Source organism: Gopherus flavomarginatus, chromosome 16, assembly GCF_025201925.1.
Source record: "Gopherus flavomarginatus isolate rGopFla2 chromosome 16, rGopFla2.mat.asm, whole genome shotgun sequence".
NCBI lineage: Eukaryota > Metazoa > Chordata > Testudines > Testudinidae > Gopherus > Gopherus flavomarginatus.
Genome location: NC_066632.1, coordinates 27,609,658 through 27,636,435, shown reverse-complemented (window position 1 = coordinate 27,636,435; position 26,778 = coordinate 27,609,658). Strand labels below are relative to the sequence as shown.

The 26,778-nt window shown below is 43.2% G+C and overlaps 1 protein-coding gene across 3 annotated transcripts in view; it reads left to right on the top strand.

The window, feature by feature from the left end:
- DIP2B (disco interacting protein 2 homolog B) overlaps window positions 1-26,778 on the top strand; it is a 129,668-nt gene that overhangs the window by 36,167 nt on the left and 66,723 nt on the right. For all 3 annotated transcript variants that reach the window (XM_050925360.1, XM_050925359.1, XM_050925358.1), the window contains exon 2: window positions 19,050-19,121. In XM_050925360.1, coding sequence (XP_050781317.1) covers window positions 19,050-19,121 — 72 coding nt within the window. The remainder of the gene's footprint in view (window positions 1-19,049; window positions 19,122-26,778) is intronic.

The following is a 26,778-nucleotide window of genomic DNA, read 5'->3' as shown; positions in this document are numbered from 1 at the left end:
AAGGGGATGGATTTTCAGATCGTGAGTGAGTTTTGATGTAAATGAGTGGGTAGGATTTTCATAGGAGCTGAAGAGAGTTGCTAGTAAGTAATTTTTGACAGGAGCCAACTGATCAATATCAGTCTTAAATCTCAAGCTGGAAGCTTAGAAATTCTGCAAGTGTTGCTGGGAGCTGAACTTAATGTAACTGGCATTACAAAACAATGCCTTACTCTTTACATATTGGACTAAAGGAAACAAGTCTCTGGTTAACAAGATTTGTTTTATTCACTTGAAAACAGAGTGAGGCTGCTGCAGAGTCCATGGGAGGGGAAAAATGGAGATGTGGAAGATTGTGTCTCTCCTAGAATAAGCAGCAAGTGACTGTTCCTGAGTCCTCTTAGTTTGTTTTGTTTTGTTTAGCTGCCAGGAGACTGCTGCTGAGAAAATCCCCAACTTCCCCCAGAGTAAAGAACAATTCTGGACATTTGTGAAAGTATTTTTGGCCACCAGGCTCTGAATAAATGGCAAGATCAGGGAACATAGAGGTTTGTTTGGACTACACGCTAGCATTCCTTTAAAAAAACAAACAAACAAAAACAAACTCAACCTAAATTCAATGGGGGTTTCCAGAAGTTGGTCACTGATCCTTCTTCCTCTCTTCTTGCCAAGTTACTGGTGGAATTTGGTAGGAAGTTCTGAGATTTGATTCAGTGCTGCAGATTTCATGTGGGACTTAGTTTGCTGTAATTTTTCAGGATAGTATAATCATGCTATGAATATTAAAGTGCCCTAAAATAAGCATTTGCTTGTGCTGTAGAAAGCTTGATTTTGATAGTTTGCTTTTAATATCTGTGAATGCTGAGAGGTTAAATGCTGTGTTTTTGCTGTCTCGGGCAGCCAGTTTCTTCTCATGCCCTTGTCTGTGACTCTGGAGTGATGTCCTTGGCTGAACAATCTGGATGGAAGTCTGTGATAATCACTTTGTTACTTCTGTTAATTGGGAGGCAAGGGGGTATTGTGGGAGGGAGCAGATGTTGCACCTTTGTAACTTGCCAAATGTATTCTTAGGACTTGTTTTGTCTTTAATTACCTTGTGTCAGGGTCCGCACATGCTTCTACCCTCTCATGCCTGTGCTCTGTGTTGGCTGGTTAAATAAATAGTCCTCTCCTTCTGTGGTGCTTCACCCTTGTGTCTTCATTTACAGTGCGACCCCTCTTTGTTCCCCCAACAGTTATCCACATTTAGACCCTCCCTAGGGTCTGCAGGCCATTGAGGCTCCTTTCCTTGGGTGGGGAGACCTAGATATGGCCCTCCATCTCCTCCCAGGCCAGCCTCCTGACTGAGCTTTCCTTAGGGCTTTATAGCCCTCCTTTACTCAGCCCAGCTGCTGGCCTTTAACTCAGGTCGTTGCTGTGAGTCCGCCCTCATTAGGGCCTGCAGCTGGGCCCTCTGCTGGCTGCCTGAGCCCCTGCACTTGGCCACCTTACCAAAAAGCAGGGCTTAGCCAGCCTTTAGCAGGGCATTCAAGGGGTTTACCCCTGCCCTGCCACACTTGGCTTTTTGGTGCCACTGCTTTTGTCTCATAACTTTCCAGTGTTTGCCTCTATTGGCTCATGCTTGGCTGATTCAGCCGTGGTTTAACAGCATTTTCCCTCTGTAAATATTGTAATTATCTCAAGATACGTTATGGTATCTCATCTGAGGGCTTGTCTACATCAGAAAGTTGCAGCGCTGGTGAGGGAGTTACAGCGCTGCAACTTTGAAGGTGTACACATCTGCAGGGCACCACCAGCGCTGCAACTCCCTGTTTGCAGCGCTGGCCGTACTCCCGTTTTGTCTCGGGTGTAGAGGATCCAGCGCTGGTGATCCAGCGCTGGTAATCCAATGTAGACACTTACCAGCGCTTTTCTTGACCTCCGTGGAAGGAGGAAGCCTCTGGTAATCAAGCTGGTCTCCTTTCCCGGTTTGCTCTCTCGTTCCCGGAGCCCAGAGCAAGCAGGTCTCCTTCCCTGCGGTTTGCTGGGTGGCTCCGGGAACGCGAGAGCAAACCGCGGCGAAGCGGGTCTCCTTTCCCGGTTTGCTCTCTCGTTCCCGGAGCCCAGAGCAAGCAGGACTCCTTCCCTGCGGTTTGCTGGGTGGCTCCGGGAACGCGAGAGCAAACCGCGGCGAAGCGGGTCTCCTTTCCCGGTTTGCTCTCTCGTTCCCGGAGCCACCCAGCAAACCGCAGGGAAGGAGACCTGCTTGCTCGGGGCTCCGGGAACGAGAGAGCAAACCGCGGCGAAGCGGGTCTCCTTTCCCGGTTTGCTCTCTCGTTCCCAGAGCCCAGAGCAAGCAGGTCTCCTTCCCTGCGGTTTGCTGGGTGGCTCCGGGAACGAGAGAGCAAACCGGGAAAGGAGACCCGCTTCGCCGCGGTTTGCTCTCTCGTTCCCGGAGCCACCCAGCAAACCGCAGGGAAGGAGACCTGCTTGCTCGGGGCTCCGGGAACGAGAGAGCAAACCGCGGCGAAGCGGGTCTCCTTTCCCGGTTTGCTCTCTCGTTCCCAGAGCCCAGAGCAAGCAGGTCTCCTTCCCTGCGGTTTGCTGGGTGGCTCCGGGAACGAGAGAGCAAACCGCGGCGAAGCTGGTCTCCTTTCCCGGTTTGCTCTCGCGTTCCCGGAACCCCCCTTGAAGCCGCCCAACAGCGCTGCAGTGTGGCCACATCTAACACCACTTGCAGCGCTGGTTGCTGTAAGTGTGGCCACTCTGCAGCGCTGGCCCTATACAGCTGTACTAATACAGCTGTAACAACCAGCGCTGCAAAACTTTAGATGTAGACATGGCCTGAGTGTACTGCCACTCTCAGCCCTGCGAGAGAAGGTGGAATGCCTGAGCTTCTGAACAGCATGTTTCCACAGCTGGGTACTTTGCAGTGAGAAAAATCTCAGTTGCACAGTGTTTCAGGTTGGCTTTCTTTTGGGAGACTGGAGAATAAGTGCTGTGTAAGTTATTTTACCACTCTATCCCGTTGCTGAAGAGTGTCCAGATACTGATAAGTGTTTTAGCTATTTGTAGCCTAGCAGGACTGAAAGGAGTTAAACACCCAAGTTGCCTCCCTGTGGGCGTTGAGCAGTTGAACAAATGTTGTCTGCCTTGCTCAGATTTCCTTTACAGAAGGGAAAAAAGTCAAAAGCCACATCAAGATAGGATGGGAGAAAGCCTTATTGCTGTTGATAAGGGGCATTCCCCTTTCCACCCTAAAACATCAGGTACATTGGGGGGCGGGGGTTCCCATTCCCCCTTTCCAAATGTAGTTATCATGCCATCCTTTTCCAGCCACTTGGGTGGTAGAATCCAGGGCTCCTCGAAAAACCTCCATCCATATTGCTTTACATTGCTGGTAGGGGTTGCATACTGTGGTGCGGTCTGATCTCTTGCCGTTGTGTGGAGGGAGGGAGCATGAGTACTGCAGTGGTCCCCCCAGACTCTCAGGCCTTGTCTACACCACAAAGTTGCAGCGCTGGTGAGGGGGTTACAGCGCTGCAACTTAGGAGATGTACACATCTGCAGGGCATTACCAGCGCTGCAACTCCCTGTTTGCAGCGCTGGCCGTACTCCCGTTTTGTCTCGGGTGTAGAGGATCCAGCGCTGGTGATCCAGCGCTGGTCATCAGGTATAGACACTCACCAGCGTTTTTCTTGACCTCCGTGGAATAAGCAGGTATCCCAGCATACTTGAGGAAGCCTCTCTGGTAATCAAGCAGGTATCCTTCCCCGCGGTGTGCTCTCGCGTTCCCCGAACCCCCCACGCAAGCAGGTCTCCTTCCCCGTGGTTTGCAGGGGGGTTCGGGGAACGCGAGAGCACACCACGGGGAAGCAGGTCTCCTTCCCCGCGGTTTGCTCTCGCGTTCCCCGAACCCCCCCGCAAGCAGGTCTCCTTCCCCGCGGTTTGCTCTTGCGTTCCCCGAACCCCCCCGCAAGCAGGTCTCCTTCCCCGCGGTTTGCTCTCGCGTTCCCTGAACCCCCCCGCAAGCAGGTCTCCCTCCCCGCAGTTTACTCCGGTGTTCCCCGAACCCCCCTGCAAACCGCGGGGAAGGAGACCTGCTTGCGGGGGGGTTCGGGGAACACCGGAGCAAACCGCGGGGAAGGAGACCTGCTTGCGGGGGGGTTTGGGGAACGCGAGAGCACACCGCGGGGAAGGAGACCTGCTTCCCCGCGGTTTGCTCTCGCGTTCCCCGAACCCCCCTGCAAGCAGGTCTCCTTCCCCGCGGTGTGCTCTCGCGTTCCCCGAACCCCCCTGCAGGCCGCCCAACAGCGCTGCAGTGTGGCCACATCTAACACCACTTACAGTGCTGGTTGCTGTAAGTGTGGCCACTCTGCAGCGCTGGCCCTATACAGCTGTACTAATACAGCTGTAACAACCAGCGCTGCAAAATTGTAGATGTAGACATACCCTCAGAAACAGCAGCTGGCCACTCCCAAGCACAAAGCTATTAATAGCCCGTACCTTCTTCAGTTCCATAGTCATCCAGTCTTTGGTAGAGTTCGCACCTTGACTTGCGCACCTCAGGTGAAGAGCCTGTCCTCCTGTTCCTGCTCCTTGGGTGCCTCAAATTCTTGTTGCATGGCACGACCCCGACTTAAGCCCTGTGCACAGTGTTCTAGTCCCCTCAAGGACAGCAATATGTAAGAGCTAGCTGCTGCTATTATTTTTCTGGAAGTTTCTTGCCAGGTCTAAGAAGCCTAGTGAAGAGAGCACTGAAATGGTGTACTGTATTACCTCTCTCCCCAGGCAAATGTTAACTCTTCCTAATCTTCTCTTCACTTGGACCCTCCCCAGGCCTTCCACTCTTTCAGCAACTAACTCCTCAGCAGTAGCCATGTTGCTGAGAGAGTTAAAGAATATTGCTAGTTCTCCTTTCTGAATATAAAAAATCAAATACATACAAGAGTTTTTTAAAAGAATGCTAACTCTTTCCTGCTTGCTGGGTTAGCTGCAATCAGCTTAAAAACCACAGGAGTGGCACAGTTGGAATGCCGGCACAAAGGTAAGTTGAAGCAGGTCCCATTGTGTCCTTTGCCCTGTGAAAAGAGCTCTAAAGCCAACCTTGGCATTGGAACAGCACGGAGTCCGTTGGAAGTTTTGCAAACATGCCCGATGCTGGATCTGCAGAGCGCAGGCTACTACACAAAGGACACCCTTGGCATCTGGTCTGTGTTGGAAACATTAAAACACACTTCAGAGAGCTCTATTAATATTGCAAGCCCTAAACCCTGAAAGAGTGGGTGATAGAAGTCTCACAAAAGATGACATCCATAGTTACTCCTTTGTTACTCTCTTCATCGGCCGATTTCTCTGGTTGTAGTACAGACCTTGTATCCATGGGGTGAAATGTCAGCTGTAGAATAGAATTCAAGAATTTGATCAGGCTTCCTTTTGAATCATTTGAGAGGAGAAGCTAAACCAAGGGAAGAAACAACCTTGTCTAGAATTGAGGATGGATTACTTACTCCGATGGGAGATCGTCAGCAAAGGTAGTGTTTACTGTGAGGTGCTACAGCTGCAACCCTGTAGCATTTCAAGTGTAGACAAGACCTTTTTCTTTTAATCTGGGATGGTATTCCTGCCCTGCAACCTCTTGAGGAAGAAATATTTGAGCTTCAATCAAATTGTGCTCTCCTGTAAATGATACAAGGCACAAAAGTTTTTGATTTATCAGCAAACTTTCAGACTACAAGCTGTTGTAAGGTAGTTGAGGTGCTTGTAGCTTTGTCTCCTTTCTTTTTAGCATTTTCATCAACTATCTGACTAGAACCTTACTCATCCAGAGAGTTTTCTTGGAAACCTGTGAATTGAAAACCTTGCACATTTATTATACTGTAAATTCCTCCATTGTGTGAGTTATGAAATCAGGGTTTCCCAGCAAAATAGAGTGAGATCCTTGTGTTTCTGTCCCACTGGATGTAGGAGCTCTTAAAGCATCATCAGAAATTAAGGATTTTTTTTCTCTCTGAAACTTTTTTTCTTTTATCTCTGAAATTTCGGGGGCAAACCCCATGTGGTTTAATTTCCTTGCATACTGTCTGTTCCACACACACCTTTTTCGGAGACTATTTAAATATTTGAAACAGACTTCAAAATTATTTTAATCTTTTCATAATCATTGGGTTATTAAAGTTTAACCTGCCCATATGTTCGTAGTGTGTAATTTTTTCCAGAGTTGCTAAGAAATGCTTCACTTTAAACACTTCATCCTGTTCTAACTTTGAAGGCCTCTTTTAAGGCCCCTAGCTTTAGTTATTTCTTGGCAATCGTGTATCCTGTTTTAATGTATGTGAAGGTGAAAGCAACAAATATTCAGCATGTTCACAGAGAAAGAATGGTCTTGTAGGTAAGATACTGCATTGGGACTTTCAGGAACTGAACCCAGTCTTGTTTCTGCCGCAGAGTCCCAGCGCTTCTCTGTGCTTTAATACCCAGCCATAAAGGAAAAATACTACTTCCTTTTTCCTACCCTTTGTCTTACCTGTTTTGACTGTAAGGTGTTCTGGGCAGGAACTGTATCTTACTTTGTATGTATATAGCTCCCTGATCTGGGTTCGGTTTGTAGGTGCTACCATAATACAAATTAAATAATAAAGTCTCAGGAATAAACCAAAGGTAGAAAGAAGTCTGCATGTGTCAAAGGAGGAACAAAGGAAAGTGTTATGATTCCACTATAACTGTCCTACAGAGCTTCCTCAGGAAGTGTGAGGAAACTAACCAGGGTGGAGAAAAATAGAGCCTAAAAGTTACTGTGTGAACTTCAGTCAATGCTGGTTTTTCACTAAGAAAGGGTCTTGGGGGAAGGCAAAGCCTAGTCATTTTAAAAAAGATATCGTGGGATTGCTTCGTGTTACACATGGATGAATTGTAGGGGTGGTTTATTTGACTGTGTACCAATTTGAATAACTTGTCTGTGAGTGCTCTCAAGGAAACGGACTGCTGAGAACATGGAAGCTCCTCTCCATTCGACCTGGAGCTGTTTAAAACTGACATGCTCTTATGGATAAGAATGTTACTATCCTAATGGTGCCAGCTCACAGGAGCTCTGTCACTTCCATTGGGAATCCCTATTTACTATAAGAAATTTGCTTTAGGCTGCAACTTGGCCTCAGTTTGAGCCTTGTTTTTGTTTTCTAAATCTCTAGGTGATTTTTTTTTTTTTTTTTTTTAGTAGCACAAAGGAATCCAACCCTTGTGTGCTTATGGCATAAGTCAGTACAGAAAAAAACTAAAATTTTGGAATATGCAAAATTATATATATATATGAAATGTGATATGAGGCACATGCTGTTTTGAGATACGATAAAACCCAAGTTGTTAATATAAGTATTGGCTGCTAAGCAAACAGATGAGAATTTTTAGAATAAAAGACAAATGGGGAATTCAGTAAAATAACAGCAAGTTCTTATGTAGTGCTTTTCATACATCTCTCTTGAGGAGCACACTGAGGTGAAGTCACTTGCCCAGCACTCAGTAGGCCCCTAGCAGACACAGAAAGTTTCCGCTAGGCCACACTGCCTAGTGTGAATCAGGTGCACATATTTTAATCTTTATATAGAGGAACATTGAAATGATAAATAATGTTTTGTTGTGATAAATAAGATGAACATATGTTGTTGTGTAGGGGGCTATATAGATGTTACATGTGTGTATGTATATATATTTTTAAACTGTCTTGGGAGACTGTGACTTTTGTAAAATGGCGGGTTCCATAATTAGGTTTGTTCCCCTCATTTCACTATACAGAGCCAGGCACTTCTGCAGTCAAGTTGAGGAGAGAGTTGCATGTGCTTCCTGGGGGATGGGAATTAGTCTACAGTTAGTGACATCTTGGAGCAAACTAGTGTTAACCGAGGCTCAGTAAATGGGGGTTGCATAATGTGTATTCAATGTCTCTGTATTTCCTTTATACAGGGAAGTCAGTTTCCTTTGTCTCCAGTAGTTATACTGTAATTTTACTCATGTTTTTGGAAAGTGCACAGAATTTCTCTAACAGTTTACAGGTATCTTCAGTAATCCAGGAATCCAATATGGAAGCTTGGGAGCTTGAATAGAATTGTTAAAACTGAAGCAAAGGATGTTAACATGCCTTGAGTTATTTCAGATCTAATTTTTCAATCCATCCACTGACCCCATCATTCCTACCTCACCCCCAGACACTAAAATAAAGAAATTCTGAGGTACATTTAGAACCCTGTCTTTAGCTCACCAAATTAGGTGATACAGCACATATGGCTTCTAAGATGACTACCCAGAATGGGGTGAATTAAGGACGTAATGTCAACTGAGACTCTGAAATGCTTTTGTGGGATTAAGACAGAACCTCTTATTCTTCAGCATGGTTTTTAGTTGGTGAATTCATTGTAAGATAACTAAATACTATTTAAGGCAGTGTAATCTACTAAGGTAAAGTACACCCTCTGGCCTTAATGATGACCTTGATGGATCCAGTCAAGTACAATAGTTTGTGAAGCACTGAACATTTAGTAGATTAAATTTTGTGGCATACTCTAATCTTGAAAGGCATATTTTTTAAATGGAAACGTGTGATTAGAAGAGTTTAAACTTGTTTATTATAAATCTCTAAATGTTGTTCCATCTTGTTTGTGGGGATTCCCATTATGTTTGCTGTGCAGTGATACAGATGCTTTCATAAGTCTGCACTGCAGAGGCATAGCTGCAGTTTTGCTGAATTAAAATAGTTCAGTCATAATCTTCTTATGCTTTTAATACTGATAAGAGTCAATATAATGTTAATACTTAATGAGCAGACCCTTGTAAGACTGCTGCTGCAATCATTGAAGTCCATGAGCTCTTTCCTATGGAATTCAATGGGAATAGGATGATGATTTTTTAAAGAAAACTGCAAAGTAAAACTGATTTGTTTCTGCACGTCACTATTTCTTTAGGATCTATATAGAGAGTCTCATTTTAAAAGAATGAACTATCAGGCTCTTTTTACTGGAGGACTGTCATCATAATTGGAGGACCTTGATGGTGACATCACAGCTCAAACCTGCAGGTCTCCCAGATGAAAGAGGTGTGGGAATTTTGAAGCTACATCAACAATGGGCCTGTAACAAAGTTAGGGAATGATGTCAACTTGTTTTTAACACTCTTTGGCTGTTGTAGACCAGGGCATGCTGTGTCAGAGCACTGTCTGATGTTGTTAAACACACCTGTAGTGACAAGGCTGTTGTGGTCGTGGACATACAGCCCAGCAACATTGTGTTAGAAACACAATTTAAATATGGTCCCCGAGGTTGGTTAAAAGCTCATTGTTGTGGGAAGTTGAGACTCTTTTCCTCTCTGTCCTCAGTTGTGGACTGTGGGAACTGCAGCTAAGGTTTGAGCTGTGATGTTGGCATCCAGGACTTCCAAAGGTAGCTGAAGTTCTCCAGTAAAAAGGAGGAAGTAAAGACCCGTGTGTTTAAAAAAAATAAAACAGTAAAGAAGAATGAGACTGGCATTCTGAATCATAAAGAAATAGTAAAGGTCACAAGCACAAAATTTTTCATTTGCAGTTTACCTGCTGGGGATCATACTTAGCCCTGGAGGCCTTGTCTAGGCTAGATAAAAGGTATGGTGTTAGAGCCTGTTAACCAACATGTCCTAACTAATGTGCACAAAATCTAGTGCAGACAAGGTGTGCTGCCTTTAACACATGCTAAGCTGGTTGAATTGAAGCCTAAGCTTCCCCTGAGGCTTTAACTCAACCAATTCAGCATGTGTGAGCTTAGCTAAATGTGTTATGTAAATCCCAATCTAGACAAGGCCTAGAACTATTGGTTGCCTGCTGGGTATGTATTTGGGCTTTAGCTCTGCCATTTGATTCAGCATCTCTTTCCTACCAAGGATAAGAAACTCAGTATCAAATTGCAGCAAAACCAGACTTTATTTTGTATAGCCTCTTTGAAACAGACTGTGTCCCCGAAGTCTTTAGAGCTAAATGACATTGTTTCAGGAGTGGTCGTAGAACCTTACAGAGATACCCTTGCAGGACAAGAGTTAGATAGGAGTGAAAAGCAGGGGCAGATGCGGGCAAACAGAAATACAATATGTCAAGATATCTTACAAACAAGGGAGACCCCTGAGATATTGGTGCAATGATGTTAATAGCGTGACTGATTCCTTCCTTTTTTTTTATGGTAAGCCATTATGATATTTACTGTTAGAAGAGAGCAGTTAAGTTATCCTTATGGGCTCTCAGACCCTCAGACAGACTACAGTAACAAAGCATCTACAGGAATATACTTCACTGGATTCTGTAAATAAGCACTTAATGTTGACATTTCTAAAAAGCAGACAAACTCATTGGATGATTGAATATGTTACTGGACACATTTAAGTGTTTGGAGTCTTTGTTTGGAGGATCTTCTGCCCCATGTGATTATTTTCCTTAATTTCGCCATTGTAGTGATTATGGTATTGTTAGACAGTGAATGATTCAGTGTTCTGATTCTATAGGGGGAAGGGGAACAAGGATGTTGAAAGAAGCATTGTCTGACCATAGCAGGATTAGCTGGTGTTACCACCTTGTAATGTACTGTTTGAGGCCTGCTGTTTAGAGTGGATCATCGAATCCCATTGCTAAAAAGTGGCCTTGACTCACAGGGTGGTGTTAGTTGGGAAGTTGCAGGCTCCTCTGTTTGCAGGATTTTGGTGTTGGTGTAACATTCAGACTAATCACTTGTGACTCACTGGGCCAGTCTCCACCCCAGTGTAAGTTCATGCAGTTAAATTTTGATCCACAGATTTGTGCACCTGCTCACACTAATGCTGAATTTGGCCTGTCTTTTTATCACATCCCTTCCCTGCTGTACCCTAAATTGAGCCAGATCATGCAGATGGATTTGTATAATGAAGGTAAATTCTATTTTTCCTTGAAGGAATAGAAAAAAAATCCTATCAAAAGGAACTTTAAAAGCTGTTCTACTTTAAAAAGATCTTTTAAAATCTTTTTATAAATACTGTAAAAAGCAAAGCAAATATGCGTCAGCTATTACATGATAACGTAGTGTATTCTAACAGCTAAGAAATAAGGCTGAATGTTAAACCAGTTGTTTCATAGCTATTAAGTTTTTCTTTCAGTTTTCAGTTTAATTTCAATTAGACTTTATTGGCATGACAAGCTATGCAAGTGTTGCCAAAGTGTAAGAAAAGATACATACCCACTTTTGCCAGATATGCGGGGTGTCGTTGATATTAATATAATTTTGATGAGAATATTTTTTTCTTGATTGTGTTCTTTTCCATATGATAAATATTGATTCCCGTAAACCTAATCCAAATCCCTACTGTTCCAAAATTATTATTATGCATAATTTTTATTCCGGCAATAATTTAAATTTATGTAGCCCCTTGCCAAATGCTGTGTTGTGGTACTGTCAGCATCAGTGATGTCAACACACACAGTGTTAGCAAGTCTCTTGCTGCAGAGTCAACACAGCATTTATTTTTTGAGGATCCCACCATAATGGTGGTGGTTTTTAAAAATCTTGGATATTTAAAGAGTTGGATTTAAAAAACCCCCAACTTTTAACACACACAGAATCCAGAGACTCCTCTCGTTAAATTGTAACTCCACCGTTGGTCTAAATTACTTGTTTCCTTTTAGTTTATTACAGTTTATAATCAAGGATTTTCAACTCTAGAACCATAAACCCTTGAATAAACTGGAACTTTCCTTCTATATTTACAGATAGGCTTTGCTCCAGGAAGGAAAGAGAACAAACTTTCTGAATTCAGATGCTTAGCTTGTGTTAGTGGTAGTGTATTAAACTTGATGGATAAACATTTTACTAGGGAGTCCTAGGTTGTTTACATTTATGCCTGCCTAGAGGCACAGTTTTAGCAATTAGCATCTCTTTGGTTATGTGATGGGAATGACTGAACTCTGAGACCAGCAAGGAGTATGGAGCAAAGTTCTATCTCACTTTGACTAGGTTAGAGGCAACCCTTATGTACACAAGTAGACCCTGCTCACCCAGGTAATCCCATAATGGGGCAGTGCTTGTGAGTAAGTATTTGCAGGATCATTTTATTCTCCTGGAAAATGGAGATTTTTAACTTTGAGAGAGCACTTATCTAGAGAGAGACCACCTGCGAGTCTTCTCGCATCAGTAAATCACCAGAAATTACCTGTTTTAGGCAGGTGAAGGAAAAATTTAGCATTTGTTCATTTGGGACTTACTGGCTAGCTGTTGGGGTGGAAGAATGTAGTACAGCTTCCATACCTAACTATTTTGTATAGTGTCTGTGCTACAGACCTTATGATGAAATACTTTGAAAGGTTTCATTCAAAACAAGAAAGTTGGCAGAGGGGGAAAGAAACGAAATGGGTGCGTGAGCAAAGGGGGAGCAGTGGTATCGAGATTTGGAATGACAGGGAATAGATAAGAGGGGGAAATGCAGAAAGAAGGTGCACAGGAGAAGGCTGTTTCCCCAGCACTGGTGACAGTGCAGAGGGGAAAAGGTGCCAGAGACCCAATTCTGTAGGGCTGGCTGGAACAAGCCCACAAAACAGCTGCAAAAACAAGGAGGCCAATTTTGACTTGGCTCCTGAAATGTCTGGGGGTTCCTGAGGAGTTGAGATGAGGGGAAGGATGCAGCTGAGGTGTTTTTGTGCATGTGAAGGTGTCCAGCAGCATTCTGCACATGGATGGAATGTGGAGACCGAAAACCCAGGGCATAAGGGATTGACGACAGTGCGTGGGAATCTAGGGAGACTCATTTCGTTCAGGGTCTAGTATTGTGTTGTGCTTATAGAGCCTAGATCCATAACTAATTGGAGTGAATAGGAGTCTTTCTAGAGGTTTCAAGGTGCTTTGGATCAGGCCTATAGAGGGGAGGGGAGGAGAAATCATGAAACGGATGAGGAAAGAACATTGTATATGTGAATCCAGGAACTGGTTGGTTGATTCTGGTGCTATGATTAGAGGCAAATGAAACGCTTACTGTAACTGATTTGTTATGGATGGTTTGCTTTCTCCTGAGAAGGAAGGAAGGACTTTTCCCATCAGAGATAGCATGTCCTTTAGCACATGGAGGAAGCAAGGCTGTGGCCGACATAGAATATAAATAAATAGTAAGGGTTGTAGTTGGGAGGAAGGCCAAACATATGCCTCAGCATTATGGGTTATTGTTGAACTTGTTTCCTAGGGATGAATGAGCATTTTTAAAGCTAATTTGTTTGTACTTATTTTTGTAAATATGTCCTCCTCAGTCTACTGTCTTGTTCTTGTGCAGATGGGAAAAGGGGTGGGGTTACTGAGGGCACCTAGACAATGTGGAAGAACTCTATGCTGTAAAAGGTTCAAAGCTTTGCAGTTATTACCAGTTCCCTTTGCATAAATCACCATCTTTCTGTGATGGAAGGGAACAGTTCTTGAGATTGCAATCTTATTGTCTTGCTCTCTTCCTGTTGCTGCAATTTATGACACATTCTGTGAGGAAATCCTTATTTATGTTCAGATCCAACTGTTTCCATTTCCTGCAGATCAGCAGAATGGGCAGGAGGGAAAAAGAACACTTCTGCATTTTATTATTGTATCTTCAGCTTTGAGTAGATTCAGATCCAGTTTGGATGTTTTAGGATTGAGGACAAGAGATTTCAGACAGTTTTAGGTAAATTGCTCCCATGTGATTTATCAAAGGGACTCTCACCCTGAGAACTAGTAACATCAATGCAGGCACAATTCTTGTTTGGTTACAATAATTAAATCATATTTCTATATCAAACCTCATGTTGTTTTTAGGAGCAGTTCTTAAGTGGATTTACAGACTTTGCTCAGCTTTACAGAATTATTTGGGTGGGAAGCAGATGCTGTTACAGGGCTTTCCCAAGCAGCAAAAGACCAGAAGTCCGAAGTGCAGACAATACGATGTTTATTGGGGTTAGTTTTCAAGCAAGCATATTCCAAAGCCCTTCACACCAGTTGGGCTTATCTCTACGCTGCGCCCCCCTTCCCGGCTCTGACGCCGCAGAGCATTTACCCCGTGCCACCCGCTTTCCGGCTCTGACGCCGCAGAGCATTTACCCCGTGCCACCCGCTTTCCGGCTCTGACACCACAGAGCCTTGCCTGTGTCCCTCCTCCCCGTTCCCTCTTCCCACTAAACAAATATTCCAACTTCCGTTCCCCCCACTTCCTGTTTGACCCCAGTTTATATAGTAATATTCTCAGCTATTTTTTCTGTAATTATCTAACCAATTATATCCCACTATTCTAATTAACTTAAACCTAGCAAAATTAATTATACAGCAGACAGAAACAATTAGAGAACCAGACAGATTAACAATAGAGAAGTGGGGGCCATAAAGGTAAAAAAATATAGAAATGAGGGTTTCACAACCACAACCACTGATAAGTGATTTCTTGCCAGACAGGATGCTGTCAAACTAAGTTTTCTTTAACCATCTTAAGATCTGTTTCGTTATCTGGCGGTGATGGGCACAATCAGGACAGGATCGTCTTCCTGACAGCCCAATAGCACCTTATTTTGGTGTGACTGGTTTGGGATGTGAGGATGAGCTAAAGGCCTTAGCCTAAGAACAAGGCCTCAAACTGTCACAGTGAGAGGAGGCCGACACAGGCGGACTGTGATTTTGATTCTTTGTTTTTATACCCCTGTAACTAGCTAAATGATAAACATACACCTAAGTTCTTAAAGTATAGGCTTTAGAGGCAGGCCTGAATATCTATATTCTAACAGATGCTTGTGGGTCTGTCACTCCCTGTACGATGATGCTGAATCCTATCTTATTCTGGAAGACACTTGAAAGGGATCTTGATCACCTGTAGTAAATTGGTTCTGCACCTTTTTTATTTTTTTAAGGCATTAGCCCTGGTGTCGTGTCCAGATTCCTGTTTGGGTTAATGACATTCTGCCTCTCTATATTCTCCTTGTAGCTTCAATTGCATACAGAATTGTTCTTCACTGCCTGTCCTCAACTCTTGTATAACGTTCCTGTGTGGTGTTAAACAGCTGCTGTGTGCATGTATAGCTGAAGTGATTCCTGAAATATCCACTGTGGTATTCAGTGCCAGTCACCATAGAGTCTAGTTGCTGAAACCATGTGGTTTGAGTGCTGTGGGATGAACAGCGTAATAGAACTTCAGTGTCACTCCAATGCTTTTATTATCTTTTCACTTGAAAGTTTTTTAAATTATTTATACATTTCTCAGATTCCTTAAAAGACTCACTCATGTTTCAAATCTACAAATTGTGATGTGATTATATTTGTTATTATGATGATGTTTATGATGCGTGCAGGGGAACACAGTTTTCTGTTTCAGTCTGGTAAAACGTGGCTCCCATTGTCGTCTTCATTATTTTAAGGCAATGAACTAATTGCCGTAGCTCATGTTCAGCACACAAAAGGATTTTCATTAAAAAACCCAAATAAACTGCAAACAAAAGAGCTAATTTTAGTGGATTTTTTAAATAAAATCAAAATTTATTTAATTCCAGATATTTAAAGTAATTTCTTCAATATTTAATTTCCCCAGTATCTCTTTATTGATCCTTGGTTTGCCTGCATGGTGTCTGTTAGGGACACAAGCTGAAATGCTATTGGAATCTTTCTGCAGTATTTCTGAAAGCTGCGAGATCAATCCAGTGTCTTTCTGTTGCTTTCCCCTCCCTTCCCCAGGGAGCATCATTCCAGAGCGTGACTTAACCTTTATGCATGTACTGATACAGCAGCATTGAGTATCGGTTGGATTTAAAATAAAAATATGTCTGGCTAGCAGCTCACTTCAGAAGGGAAAACACTGTTGCCACAGCCCAGAGGTGAGTAAAATGCAGCCCTGAGTTCTGGAAAATGGCCCCCAGCTATTCCCTGTCTCCAGAGTCACAGTCTGCTGAGATTCCTGGTGGCAGCAGGCAGTGCTCCATCAGTGAGGTTCCACTTGAGCTATGGCTGCACTAGGAGCTTACAGTGGCACAGCTGTGCCGTGATAAGGTCTCTGGTGTAGACATGGCCTTAATCTCAGCTTCAAAAGACAAGGGAATGAGATTTTTCTTGGGGATTTCATTCCCTCTGGAGTACTGTCCCCATTGCCTAGATCTGCTTCTGGGGTCCTGGTCTGGAAGTCACACTAGGTATTATGGTTTTTGATCTTATAAGGGTATATGGAGAGGAAATCACTGAGATTTTCATTTCACCCCATTTGCCAGGGCACTTGGTGATTTAAAGTTCCCTGCTTGGAGACCTCGTAGTTACAGCGCCACAGGACAAGGATAGTGTGTCTCGGCCTTATTTCTGCTACCTAAGTTTGATCAAGTTGGAACTTTCCCACTGTTTTAAACCAGCCTTGCAAGATCCTACACAGCTCTTCATTAGAGTTATTCTGTGAAGGGCAAGTAAAATAAAATCTTTCTCATGCTAGAGGTCAAGTTGATCTTGTAGCTGGGATAGCTCGTTTTTGACAGTTTCTGCAGTGCTGGATTAGATTTTTTATTTTGTATGTAAGTCTGTTCTCGGCACTATCCCATCTTCAAATAACTATATAGGTCCTCCAGATTGGTTGGTAATTAAACTTGCAGTTGGTTAATGCCGATGCCTGTCTGTTACATCATGTTTTTCAGTAGTAGTTCCTACCCTCTTCACGTTTTTCTAGGGTGGTTTATTAGCTGGAACTCTTGCGTGTTTCAGTGAAGATGATGAGAATTCCACTGACTCGCTATAATGCAGGCATCCTTTCCTGCCCAGATTTTAATTACAAATTGCGAAGCCTTAAATCAGGAGAGTTGGTATCAGAATGTGTGCGGCCCCCTCCCCAAAGTAATTCCTGCAGCCTGTAGTTTCGTTACATGCAGTGTAAAACCACTAACACAGAGGATACCCATTAAATCTGAAAGAGAAAAAACACCCTATTGCCAAATAGTGAATTACAAGCAAAAGCAAATGGGTTAGGCTTGGAGGGAAAAGATGAATGGGAGCCTCGTTAGTCTCGTTTCAACCCAACAGATCCAGTAGGGGGGGTCCCACAGGCACACACAGGCTGGCCTCAAGAAATGTATAGATAAGAATCTCCTGGAAAACCAACAGTTGATCCCTTGTACTTGTGACTGTCAGTTAACACAGTGCTATCAAAGTGCTTTGAATAGACCAGAATCCTGTAGCTGCATTTAAGAGAACACTGTTTGTCTCTGTGCTGCTGTTTCTGAACGTGTAGTTTTGTTATACTAACATACCTTTCCCATGGGTTAATTTAACCAGCTGCATATTGCAATCACACTTATAAACTTGTACTTTGGTTGGCCTCTCAGTTTCATGAACGTTTAAATTCTCTGTCGGTTGATTCGTTTGGACTTGTCAAGGCTTGGCTCAAATGCTATAAAAAAGAAGTTGAGATAAAATTTATTTTGTGTGTGTGCATCAGGCAGCATAAAGCATTGTGTTCAGTGCTGGGGGCTTGAGTCCAGGTGCTTTAAGAAATGCACCTGGTATTGAGATTAACCCTCCAGTGTAAATGAAGTGATCTCATTCCATTTCATAGTGAACAGGTGCCCATGCCACAAAATCACCTTCCCAATTGATATTGATAGTCCCCTGGGGCAGCAATTTCAGCAGACAGGACAGGGCCACAGAGGCTGAACTTTTCATCACCTCCAAGGTGAGACCTTCCAAGTCAGAGTGGAAGAACACTGGTGGGAAAACGTTGGGAAACCTTGCAGTGCTGCTGCCTGTGCTATCCCTGTTCTGTTGATAGTGTCTGATAATATGCTACTTTGCAACAACAAATCTCTGTAAAGAGAGAATGCTGTAAGTGGTCAGTGGTTTCTCGATATGATATAATGTAAATATTGGCCTTAGTTCTGGCTAGACTCCGTAGTACCAAAGAATTTTGTTTTTCTCCGTGCTGTGTGTTTGATCACTTCCAACCTTTTTGGCTCCTGAAAGAGCTTACAAGTATGGGCCAAACTACAAAGAGGTTTGAAATGCTTCAGGGCTTTTTCGTTCTAATCTCTTCAAGGTTTCAGTCTCTTTTCTGCAGTTCAGATGTAATGCAAGAAATTAAAGTAAAAGACAGCAGCCAGATGGTACTTCTAGTGGGTCAGAGAGATTCATATTTTTAGAAAAAGGTTTCTTATTTCTTTGCTCTCTGTATGGTGTCTTCTTTTTGTGAACCTTTAAGCACTTAACGTAGTACAGCACTCTGAGAGGCAAGTAGTGGTATTAATCCCATTAAATAGATAGGTAAATAGAAACCCTTTGCCTGTGTGAACTGCACTGGATATCAGTAAGGCAGGAGACACAATATAGAGTTGGTTTATAAGACCCTAAGTACTGAACTGTTGCCATTCACAATAAATGCTTGGTGATCTGCCCATCCATGCTGGGCAGTTCAGTCACCTGAGGTGAGTCTGTCTCTAAGTTTACTTTTGGATCAGGGTGAAACATTTCGTTCTTGAATGGGCTGCTCACAGTCCATCGTCAGCTCTCTTTAGGGTTCGCTGCAAGCCTCTCTTTCATTGCTTGGTTTATTATGACTAAGCTCTGCGTTTGCTATTGGCGTTCCCCCAGTTCCCTTTAGCAGAGGGGGACTGTTCCCTGTTCTTGGTGTCTGGTTGGTTGAGTTTGTCCTTGGTCCTCGTCCTGTGGTGCCTGAGCTAGTTGGTTTTCATTTTAGGTTTTTATAGTGGTGATATCCTGCTAAGGCAGATGTTCTGATTCAAGTCACCCCATTTTGAAGGGGTGTATATTGTACAGTTGCTTCCACAGGGAGAGGTGAAAGCCCCATTGTTCAGCGGAATTAAAAATTAAACCTGAGACCCTTAGAAAATGCACAGTAGGGTATGTGGCTGAAGGTGCTGATCTAGCAGGGACCGAGTAGTCTGCTTCCATCTTTCATTTCTGTGAGCAAATCATAAGACTGTAGAACCTTGACAGATACTTGATTCTTATAAGTCATTCCTGCTGCCCATATGGTGACACGTCACAAAGCCCATTATCGTGCAGCAGGACCATGCAGCTAAAATCCTCTTGCAATAGAGCACCTCAAGGACACGATAACATGACTTTCCTGTTTGATTTTAGGGGACATCACACAGAAGGGGTATGAGAAGAAAAGGGCAAAGCTGCTGGCTCCATACATCCCACAGACACATGGTAAGTACTGTGTCTCGGTCCAGTTTAAGAGCTTTGATTTACTGCATCAGCCTTGTCCTTAAAGGGGTTTTATAAAGTGAAGATGGAGGTTGAGGGCTTGGATCGCTTACCTATCAACTCCAAATTGCCCTTTCCTCAGTTTAGTTTGCTTTAGCTGTTTCACAATTCCATTGTAGGGGGCCAGATGGCAGCAGTAGAGTCATAGGCAATAGAGCCTTTCACCTCTAGATTGCTGGTTTATATCCAGGTCAGAAGTTCCTGAACGTTACCACCAGGTGGGTGGTTGACCTGTCTAAAATGTCAGGTGCCTCAGAGCTTTCCCACTTGGGCCATGTGATCTCATTTAAAAACAAAACACCAGCACAGGCAGCTCTTGCTCCCTCATCAGCTGAGAAATCAAGGGCTTGAACAGGCCGCGAAGTCCAAGCTCCCCTCTGATTCTTAGTGTCCCTTTGGGACAATGTGTAGGAAGCTTGCAGTGATGCTGCAGATATATACAGCACTTTGTCTCCATAGCTGTTAATCCAACACTTTCAGCAGCATAAGCTTCACAGCAAGTCCACTTTTCTGAATAGGAGCTGTGCACCTTCCTGGTTTTCCCTTTGTATCAGTGGTGTGTGCGTGCACGCGGGTGGGCGGCTCTTGCCTACGAGAGCTAGAACTACTTAGGAAGAGAGATGAAATGGCCCAGGCTAAGTTTGAGAGCTAAAAAACCTACTGTGGAAATGCTGGAAGGGCATCTTGTCTACCTCAGAAGCAGAATGGACACTGGCTCGCTTGGAGGATGACTCTTATGGGAAACTGATCTTCAGAGTTCAAGGCCAAGCCAGTGAGTTATGAAATGTGGGATTCCTTTTTAGAACATACAGGGCCAAATTTAACATATAAGCCTCAAACTTGCAGCTGGACCCTTTACACTCACCTGGAGTCCCGCTATTGTCCATGAGGTTCTGCATCAGTGCTAGGTTCTGCCTGTGTAGATGGCATCTGGGCCATAATTAGCACATTAGTATCTGAGCATGCCACATCTGTGCTGTTGAGCACCACAGAAACACTCACTCATATGCTCTTGCTGCTTCGCCAGACTAGGCCGTGGGTTTCCAGCTTCATCTGCTTTTGTGATCTGAGATGGTTATGTTCAAGTGAAGTAAAACATTATTTAGAGAAAAAAGGAAGTTTCCAAATGCAGAAGCTTTCATGAGGCCTTTGTCAAAAGGCAGACTATAAAGAACTGTCTTGCAGTTGTTTAAGTGCTAAGTTAATTTGCCAGTTCATAAGTCCTGCCGTACAAATACTCTCCAAAGCCATTCCTCATGTTTGCTTTAGAGGCATTAATATCTTCATAATGGGCCTTGGTATCTTATTTACCAAACTTGCTGAATTCACTTGTCATTTTGTTTACATTCATTTTCTTTTATTCAAAGCTCCGTACAGTGGGGCTGGCTATAAACGTAGGATAATTAGAGATGGATAATTGTAAATTCCTCTCTAGAGCAAGGCCTAGAGCACCTCCGATAATTAATAGCAGGATACCTGTGCAAAAATAATTGCACTATTGATACACTGGGAAGTCTTGAACTATTAAAAAAAATCAAATGAAGCTTCTGGGTTTTTGCAGTTGATCAGGAGTGAATCAGTATGACAGGCAGAGAGCTCCATGACTTAACTGTTACTGTAATTGACTGATACTGAACTGATGCCCAAAAGGGTAGGGGTTACAGGGCACTGCTTTGAGCAGACTGTGAATGCCCATAATGGCATTGATTCTTTTCGCTTCAGGTGGTATTCACCTGGAGCTCAAAACAAAAGAATTGTCATTGTCATGTGTATCATTTATTTGTATAGAATCTGCTATCTCTTGGTTAGATTTCTAACCTTTCCTTTGTTCATACAACAATAGCTCAAATATGCTCTCATCTCAAGGTCTGCTCGCCAGTATTAGTCACTGGAGTGACTTACTGCTACAGTAAATATTGAAATACAAAGGCTATGGAAATGGACACAGTGTGCCATTACCAACCTAATACATTGACGCAAGCAATATAAGCAAAAATCCTATTTTGACCTTACATTTTGAAACTGTCATAGGCTGCTGAGGGGTCCTGACTAGACAGCTGTTTGATAGAAATTTCTCTTAGATTTGATGAGGTGACAGTCAACTCTTATCATTATTGTATTAATGAAGAAATAGAGAACGGCATGTTTGGGTTTAACCCAGACTAATCCTTATAAGCAGGGATCCATCGAGCAGATCTTGCAAGCTCTATTGACTCAAGGCTTATTTTGGTGAAATCTTTGGCTCTGAGGAAGTTGGGAGATGTGGGCTCCTTTCACACCTTCAAGCTACTTCTCATCACAGATTTGCTCTTGGCTTGGAGTTCAGTTTGGGGCAACCAGGACCAATAGCAGTAATTCCGTAAGCAGCTCTGTATGCATTGATGTGGCCCTTTGCCCCTTGTGCCTGTCACTTGACATGCATATTTATTTTGGAAAATGTTTAATTAGGGGGAAAAATGGCTGGAGAGACTGTGCATGGTCCTGCTGCACTAATTGACGTGCTTCTCAAGGCAGGGGAGCGAGTGAGAGCATTGGGAGAAATTAGGGCCAGATACCATGTCACTATTTAAGGTGGAATTCACTACTGCCATTCTGACAGTCTTGTGGCTCTTTATGGGCCCAGTCCAGCAGTGCCGACTCTGGCAAATCTCTCATTGACTTCAGTGAGATTTACACATGCATAAGCAATGCAGGATCAGTCCCTTAGTTTGAAAGGGTCTGATGTTTTTCCCCTGTGATGGCATGAAGAGAATTCATTTTTTTGTCTTAAGAAGAAAATTGTAACAACCCTCAGCACTTAATTAATGCATTACATTCTTAAAGCACTTTTCAAATGTTAACTAATGCTCAGGCACATCACTCTGTAAGATGTTATCCCCATTTCACAGATGTGGGGGAAGCTGAGGCACAGAGATACAGGGATGCACTGCAGCAGGTCAGTATCAGAATTTGGGAGACCCTTGCTCCTATCCTTGTGCCCAGTCCACTATGCCACTCTGCCTCTGAGAGTTGCCTCCCTGTTTGAGGTAGAACAACAACATTAGTCCTTTGAGAAACTCATTTTCCTAGTGTAACATCCATTTTTGCAAAAATTAACATACTGGAGCTATGATCCTGGACTTACTCGCTGCTCTACATTTGCTGACAGCTGCTAGGTAGGCTATGCAGAATCTTATTGTAACAGACGTCACAGTTCAAACATATTAAAGGCTTGTCCACATGGGGCTATTTGGGAAAGGTAAGGCAGATCAAATAAAGTTATGAAGTCACCTTTAGTAGGATTGGCCTTAGCTTTTCTGAGTATGCCTGTGTAGACATGACTCCAGAAATGCTACTTGTGAATGTTAAGGTGAATGCTGTATGGACCAAAATAGAGAGAAGAGGAACAGCTTCAATTCATATTTATACCGCAGCCTGTGACTTGAAAAGGAACAGCTAGCCTGAGCCACAAACAGTCCTGTGAAATGAAAAGGGGCCTAACTTCTTTGTGGGTGTAGAGCTGACGCTTGGACCTCCCATTGCTGAGGCAGAGCTGAGCCTTCAGTGGAGGCTGAATGCTTTTGTAGGACATTTAAAAAGTACACTGCAGCTATGATAAACGTGCGCCATAGAGGATAAGAGAACGACTGCGTCTTTCAGTTCTCCTTCCATCTGTGGAGACGAGTATCCACTAGAAGGCTCCAAGCCACTGCGTGAGCCTTGTTTGGCTTGATTTGGCCTTCGCCTTTATAGGAGCTTGCTATTTGCTTGGATTGCTTATGTCTCATTGGGGTTAATCACCTCCTACTTGGTAGATGCTGGAAAGGGAAAGGTTATCACTGATGTCATTTGCGAAATGTGCACTCTTGCAGGAAGGGTAAAAAAGGCAGTTCAGATAAGGGACGTTGAAAATTCTCTTAGAACAGGAAGCACATGTTCACTTGAGGATAGAATGAACACAGCTGAATTTAGGTTGGCATAGTGGTAAGAAATTGGGGCCTAGTGGGGTGTGTCCTGATGCCCATTGTTCTGGATGGGGTCAAGTGAGATGCACTGTCAGAAGTGCAAGGGACACAAGAAAAACTGCTGTGATATCATAGTAATCTGTATGTCGGAAAGGCCTCTTCTGCTGGGAGGATAACTGGAAGTCTGTGGATCCACGTGATGACCCAGTGATATTGGATTTATTTCCATTAGTGGGTGACATGGATTTCTAAATACACATAAGCATGGCAAATCCATTACGTGGCTTAATGGGGTTTTCCTCTAGTATTATCCCTGTCAGTTGCAATATTTTGCAGAGCTCTTTAATAAACATGGTCATTGTTAGCATTAGGAGACCTGTAAATGACACACGTAGCACCTCATGCATCACTTGACTTTGAGTCTCATTGTGGCCTAGCATATATTTGCCTCCTTGTTTAACTTAACGAGTTGCTGTCCTCCTCAGATTGCTGCAAACCTGGCAAAGCATATACAGCTCTTTGGGCTCAGGGAGTGCAAATGCAGGAAAACCTTGTTGCCAAAATTAGCAACTCTTGCAGCCAGCCACACTGTTGGCGGACTGTGTTTTCTTGCTATTTGAGATGATGCATTATGTAATCAGTTCCTAAGGATAAGACACAAGAATCCTCTCCTTATGTATAAAGGAAATGATATTCACCAAGCCCTGATTTACTGTCAGAACCTTTGTCTGCTTCAGTTAGAGTTCTTACCCGCTCCTCACGTTAATAAGAAACTACATTATTGGGAATTGTCATGTAGACTTAGGCTAAGCATGCATTAGAGGCTTGCAAATCTTTCATTGGCAGTCTGTTTGGGGAACAAGGAATTCTGCAAACAAAACAGATGTCTGAATCTATCACAATTTTTGTCACCTCATGTTTCAAAATAATTCTTGTGCTGTACCGCCCCTGAGCTTTATTCTTTATTTTGGACTTCTCTCCCTTCTCCTTGCAGCATGTGCATGTGCTTTTCCTTTAGGACTCTGACTCAATCCCATATTTCTGCAACATCTCTTAGTGAGAGAGAACACAGAGTGCATATTAGTTTGCATGCAGTTAACATTCCCTGAATTGCCTGGTAGTCCTTGTATCACATAAAAGTCTGAAAGTTAATGAACTAGTCCAAAATATTCCTTGTGAAAATTGCTATAGGATTGGGTATGCAGGAGTAACATTTAATGAACATAGATCCTGTTATTTTATGGCCATGGATTATAGTGTTTGTATATTTTTGGTTTGTGTGTTTGCCAAATTAGGAGCAAGGCAGCATTTATCAGGCCTTGGCTACACTGGCCTTTACAGCGCTGCAACTTTCGCGCTCAGGAGTGTGGAAAAAACACTCCCCGAACGCTACAAGATACGGTGCTGTAAAGCCTCAGTATAAACAGTGCTGGGAGCACGGCTCCCAGCGCTGCAAGCTACAACCGTAGAGGATGTGGAGTACGTGCAGCACTGGGAGAGAGCTCTGGCGCTGCGACCACACTCACACTGCAGCGCTTTGAAGTTTCAAGTGTAGCCATACCCTCAGTGTTCTCAAATGCAAAACAGAAAGCAAAAAAGAATTGCTCTATTTGATGGATATTTTAAAATGCAAACTACTTTGTTTCAGGGGGAAAATAATCTTTGACTGTTCTGCACAAAGGCTTTACTTTCTCACTCTCTGAAATATACAAGAACATCGTCAAATTACCCTGAGTGCAGCTGACACTAACCACCTGTAGGTAAACAGCAAACAAATGAGGAAAGCCCTTATTATGGGCCCAGTGCTAAAAGGAATTACATGAGTGACTGTAGACAGCCCTCAGTACCTCAGAATCTGAGGCCTCTGGGAAGAATAATGTAATGGTGAGCACACTGGTTTGGAGGGGTCGGAAAGCATATGAATGGAGTCTTGAGTGAGCTAAAATATCCACCCCTTCCTCCCTCTTTAGCAAAGATAGACTTAGCTTTCCATTGCCTACCATTACAAGGATCACCACTAGATAGGCACAGAAAAGACCAGTTAGAAATCAATCTCCTCCAGCTGCCAGGGCGGGACATTGTATCCTGCTAGAGGGAGTATTGTTAATAATGAGCATGGGAGGTGTGCTCTGTGCACAGGATGTAAGCAGGCACAGTTCCTGCCCCAAAGAGCTTATACCCCAGATACACAGACAAGGTGAGATGCAATGGGACACAAAGACGGCACTCCCCTAGTATCCTTTTATGCCTATAGTGGTGACAACTTTGGTGGTCTTTGCTTTTTGTATGCCTTATGGAAGAAGTAAGTCTCCCAGAGGATTATGAATGGAGAGTGAGATAAGGCGGATGTTCAACATATAGGGTAGAAAGGAGAAAGGCCAAAATTGTATGTTCAGTGCGTTTTTAGTCTTCCAGGTATGGAGGGGAAGGAGCAATAATTAGACTGAACCCGATGCTGCATGTCTGCTACTGAAGAAGGGCTCGCACCCTGCGATCCACGAAACGGTGCCCAGGCTGACCTGCAGACCCCTCATACAGACATTTGCTTTTCACACTGTTTTTATAGGTTTATAGCTGGACAATACTGCATCATTTTAAGGAAAAGCCAGTCAAACATTAACACTTTTGTTCAATTCTTTACACAGACTAGCAGGCTAACCTGCTTTTCTCCTCCTTAGTTTGCTCTTTTGTCAAATGAATCCTACCTGTTTCTGGCTTTATTACTTGGCTCTTGTGGCATTGTTATTGATCACATATGATTTTTTTTTATTGTCTCCTATATAAAATCACTTTATAGCTAGTGTCCCTTCCCCTTACTGAGAGGGAGGGAGTGGGGGAGCAGCATGTTCAGCTAGCATCAAATGGCAATTCAAACATCAGCTGCATCCTATAAAACCCCTATAAAATACAACCATCACGGTGCCTGTGTGTATCCAGGTTCTGCCAGCAGAAACTGCAGCTTGTAGCAGGATTATTCTGAACGGAATGCTAAATAAAGTCATCTAACATCTGCCAAACTTAGCTCACTTCTGCTTTGTCAGAGAGCTTTGTAACTGTATATGATGTACTATAAATATGTACTTCCCAGATCTCTGAATCCTGCTTATGTGCTTTATATTAATTTGTACTCATACACATTCTTATATAACACAATATTTAAACAAAGCTAGATCTTGAGGTTTCATGTCAGTTAGGGATACATTTGATCCCTGTGTAAATGAACTGTCATGACTACAGTGTGGTGTACTGTGGAATAAACCAAGCTTTTGCATCTTGGAAGCAAGAAATTAAAGTGTATTCAATAGTTCATTTTAAAGAATAGTGTTTAATTGTGCTGCTGACATCTAGTGGTTACATATAGTCCTAAATAAATTGTCAAGTGAACAGGAAGGTTTAAGCTGCTTTGTTGTTGAAGTTGTCTCTTCATTGGCTCTGAATAAAACCTCCCTGTTCATGACAAAGACACGAACATGGATGAGTCTTAAGTAAAAGTGCAGTTCTTCAGTCTGTCATTTAATGTAATTTGTATCTTGGCCAAGAGGAGCTTGTTCAGATGGGTACACAAGGAAGATGCCTTTGACTGTCATTGGCATTCAAATTGCTTGTTTATTTCTTTAAGCCTAGATGATGTGCTTGGCACTGTACAAAGCATAAAA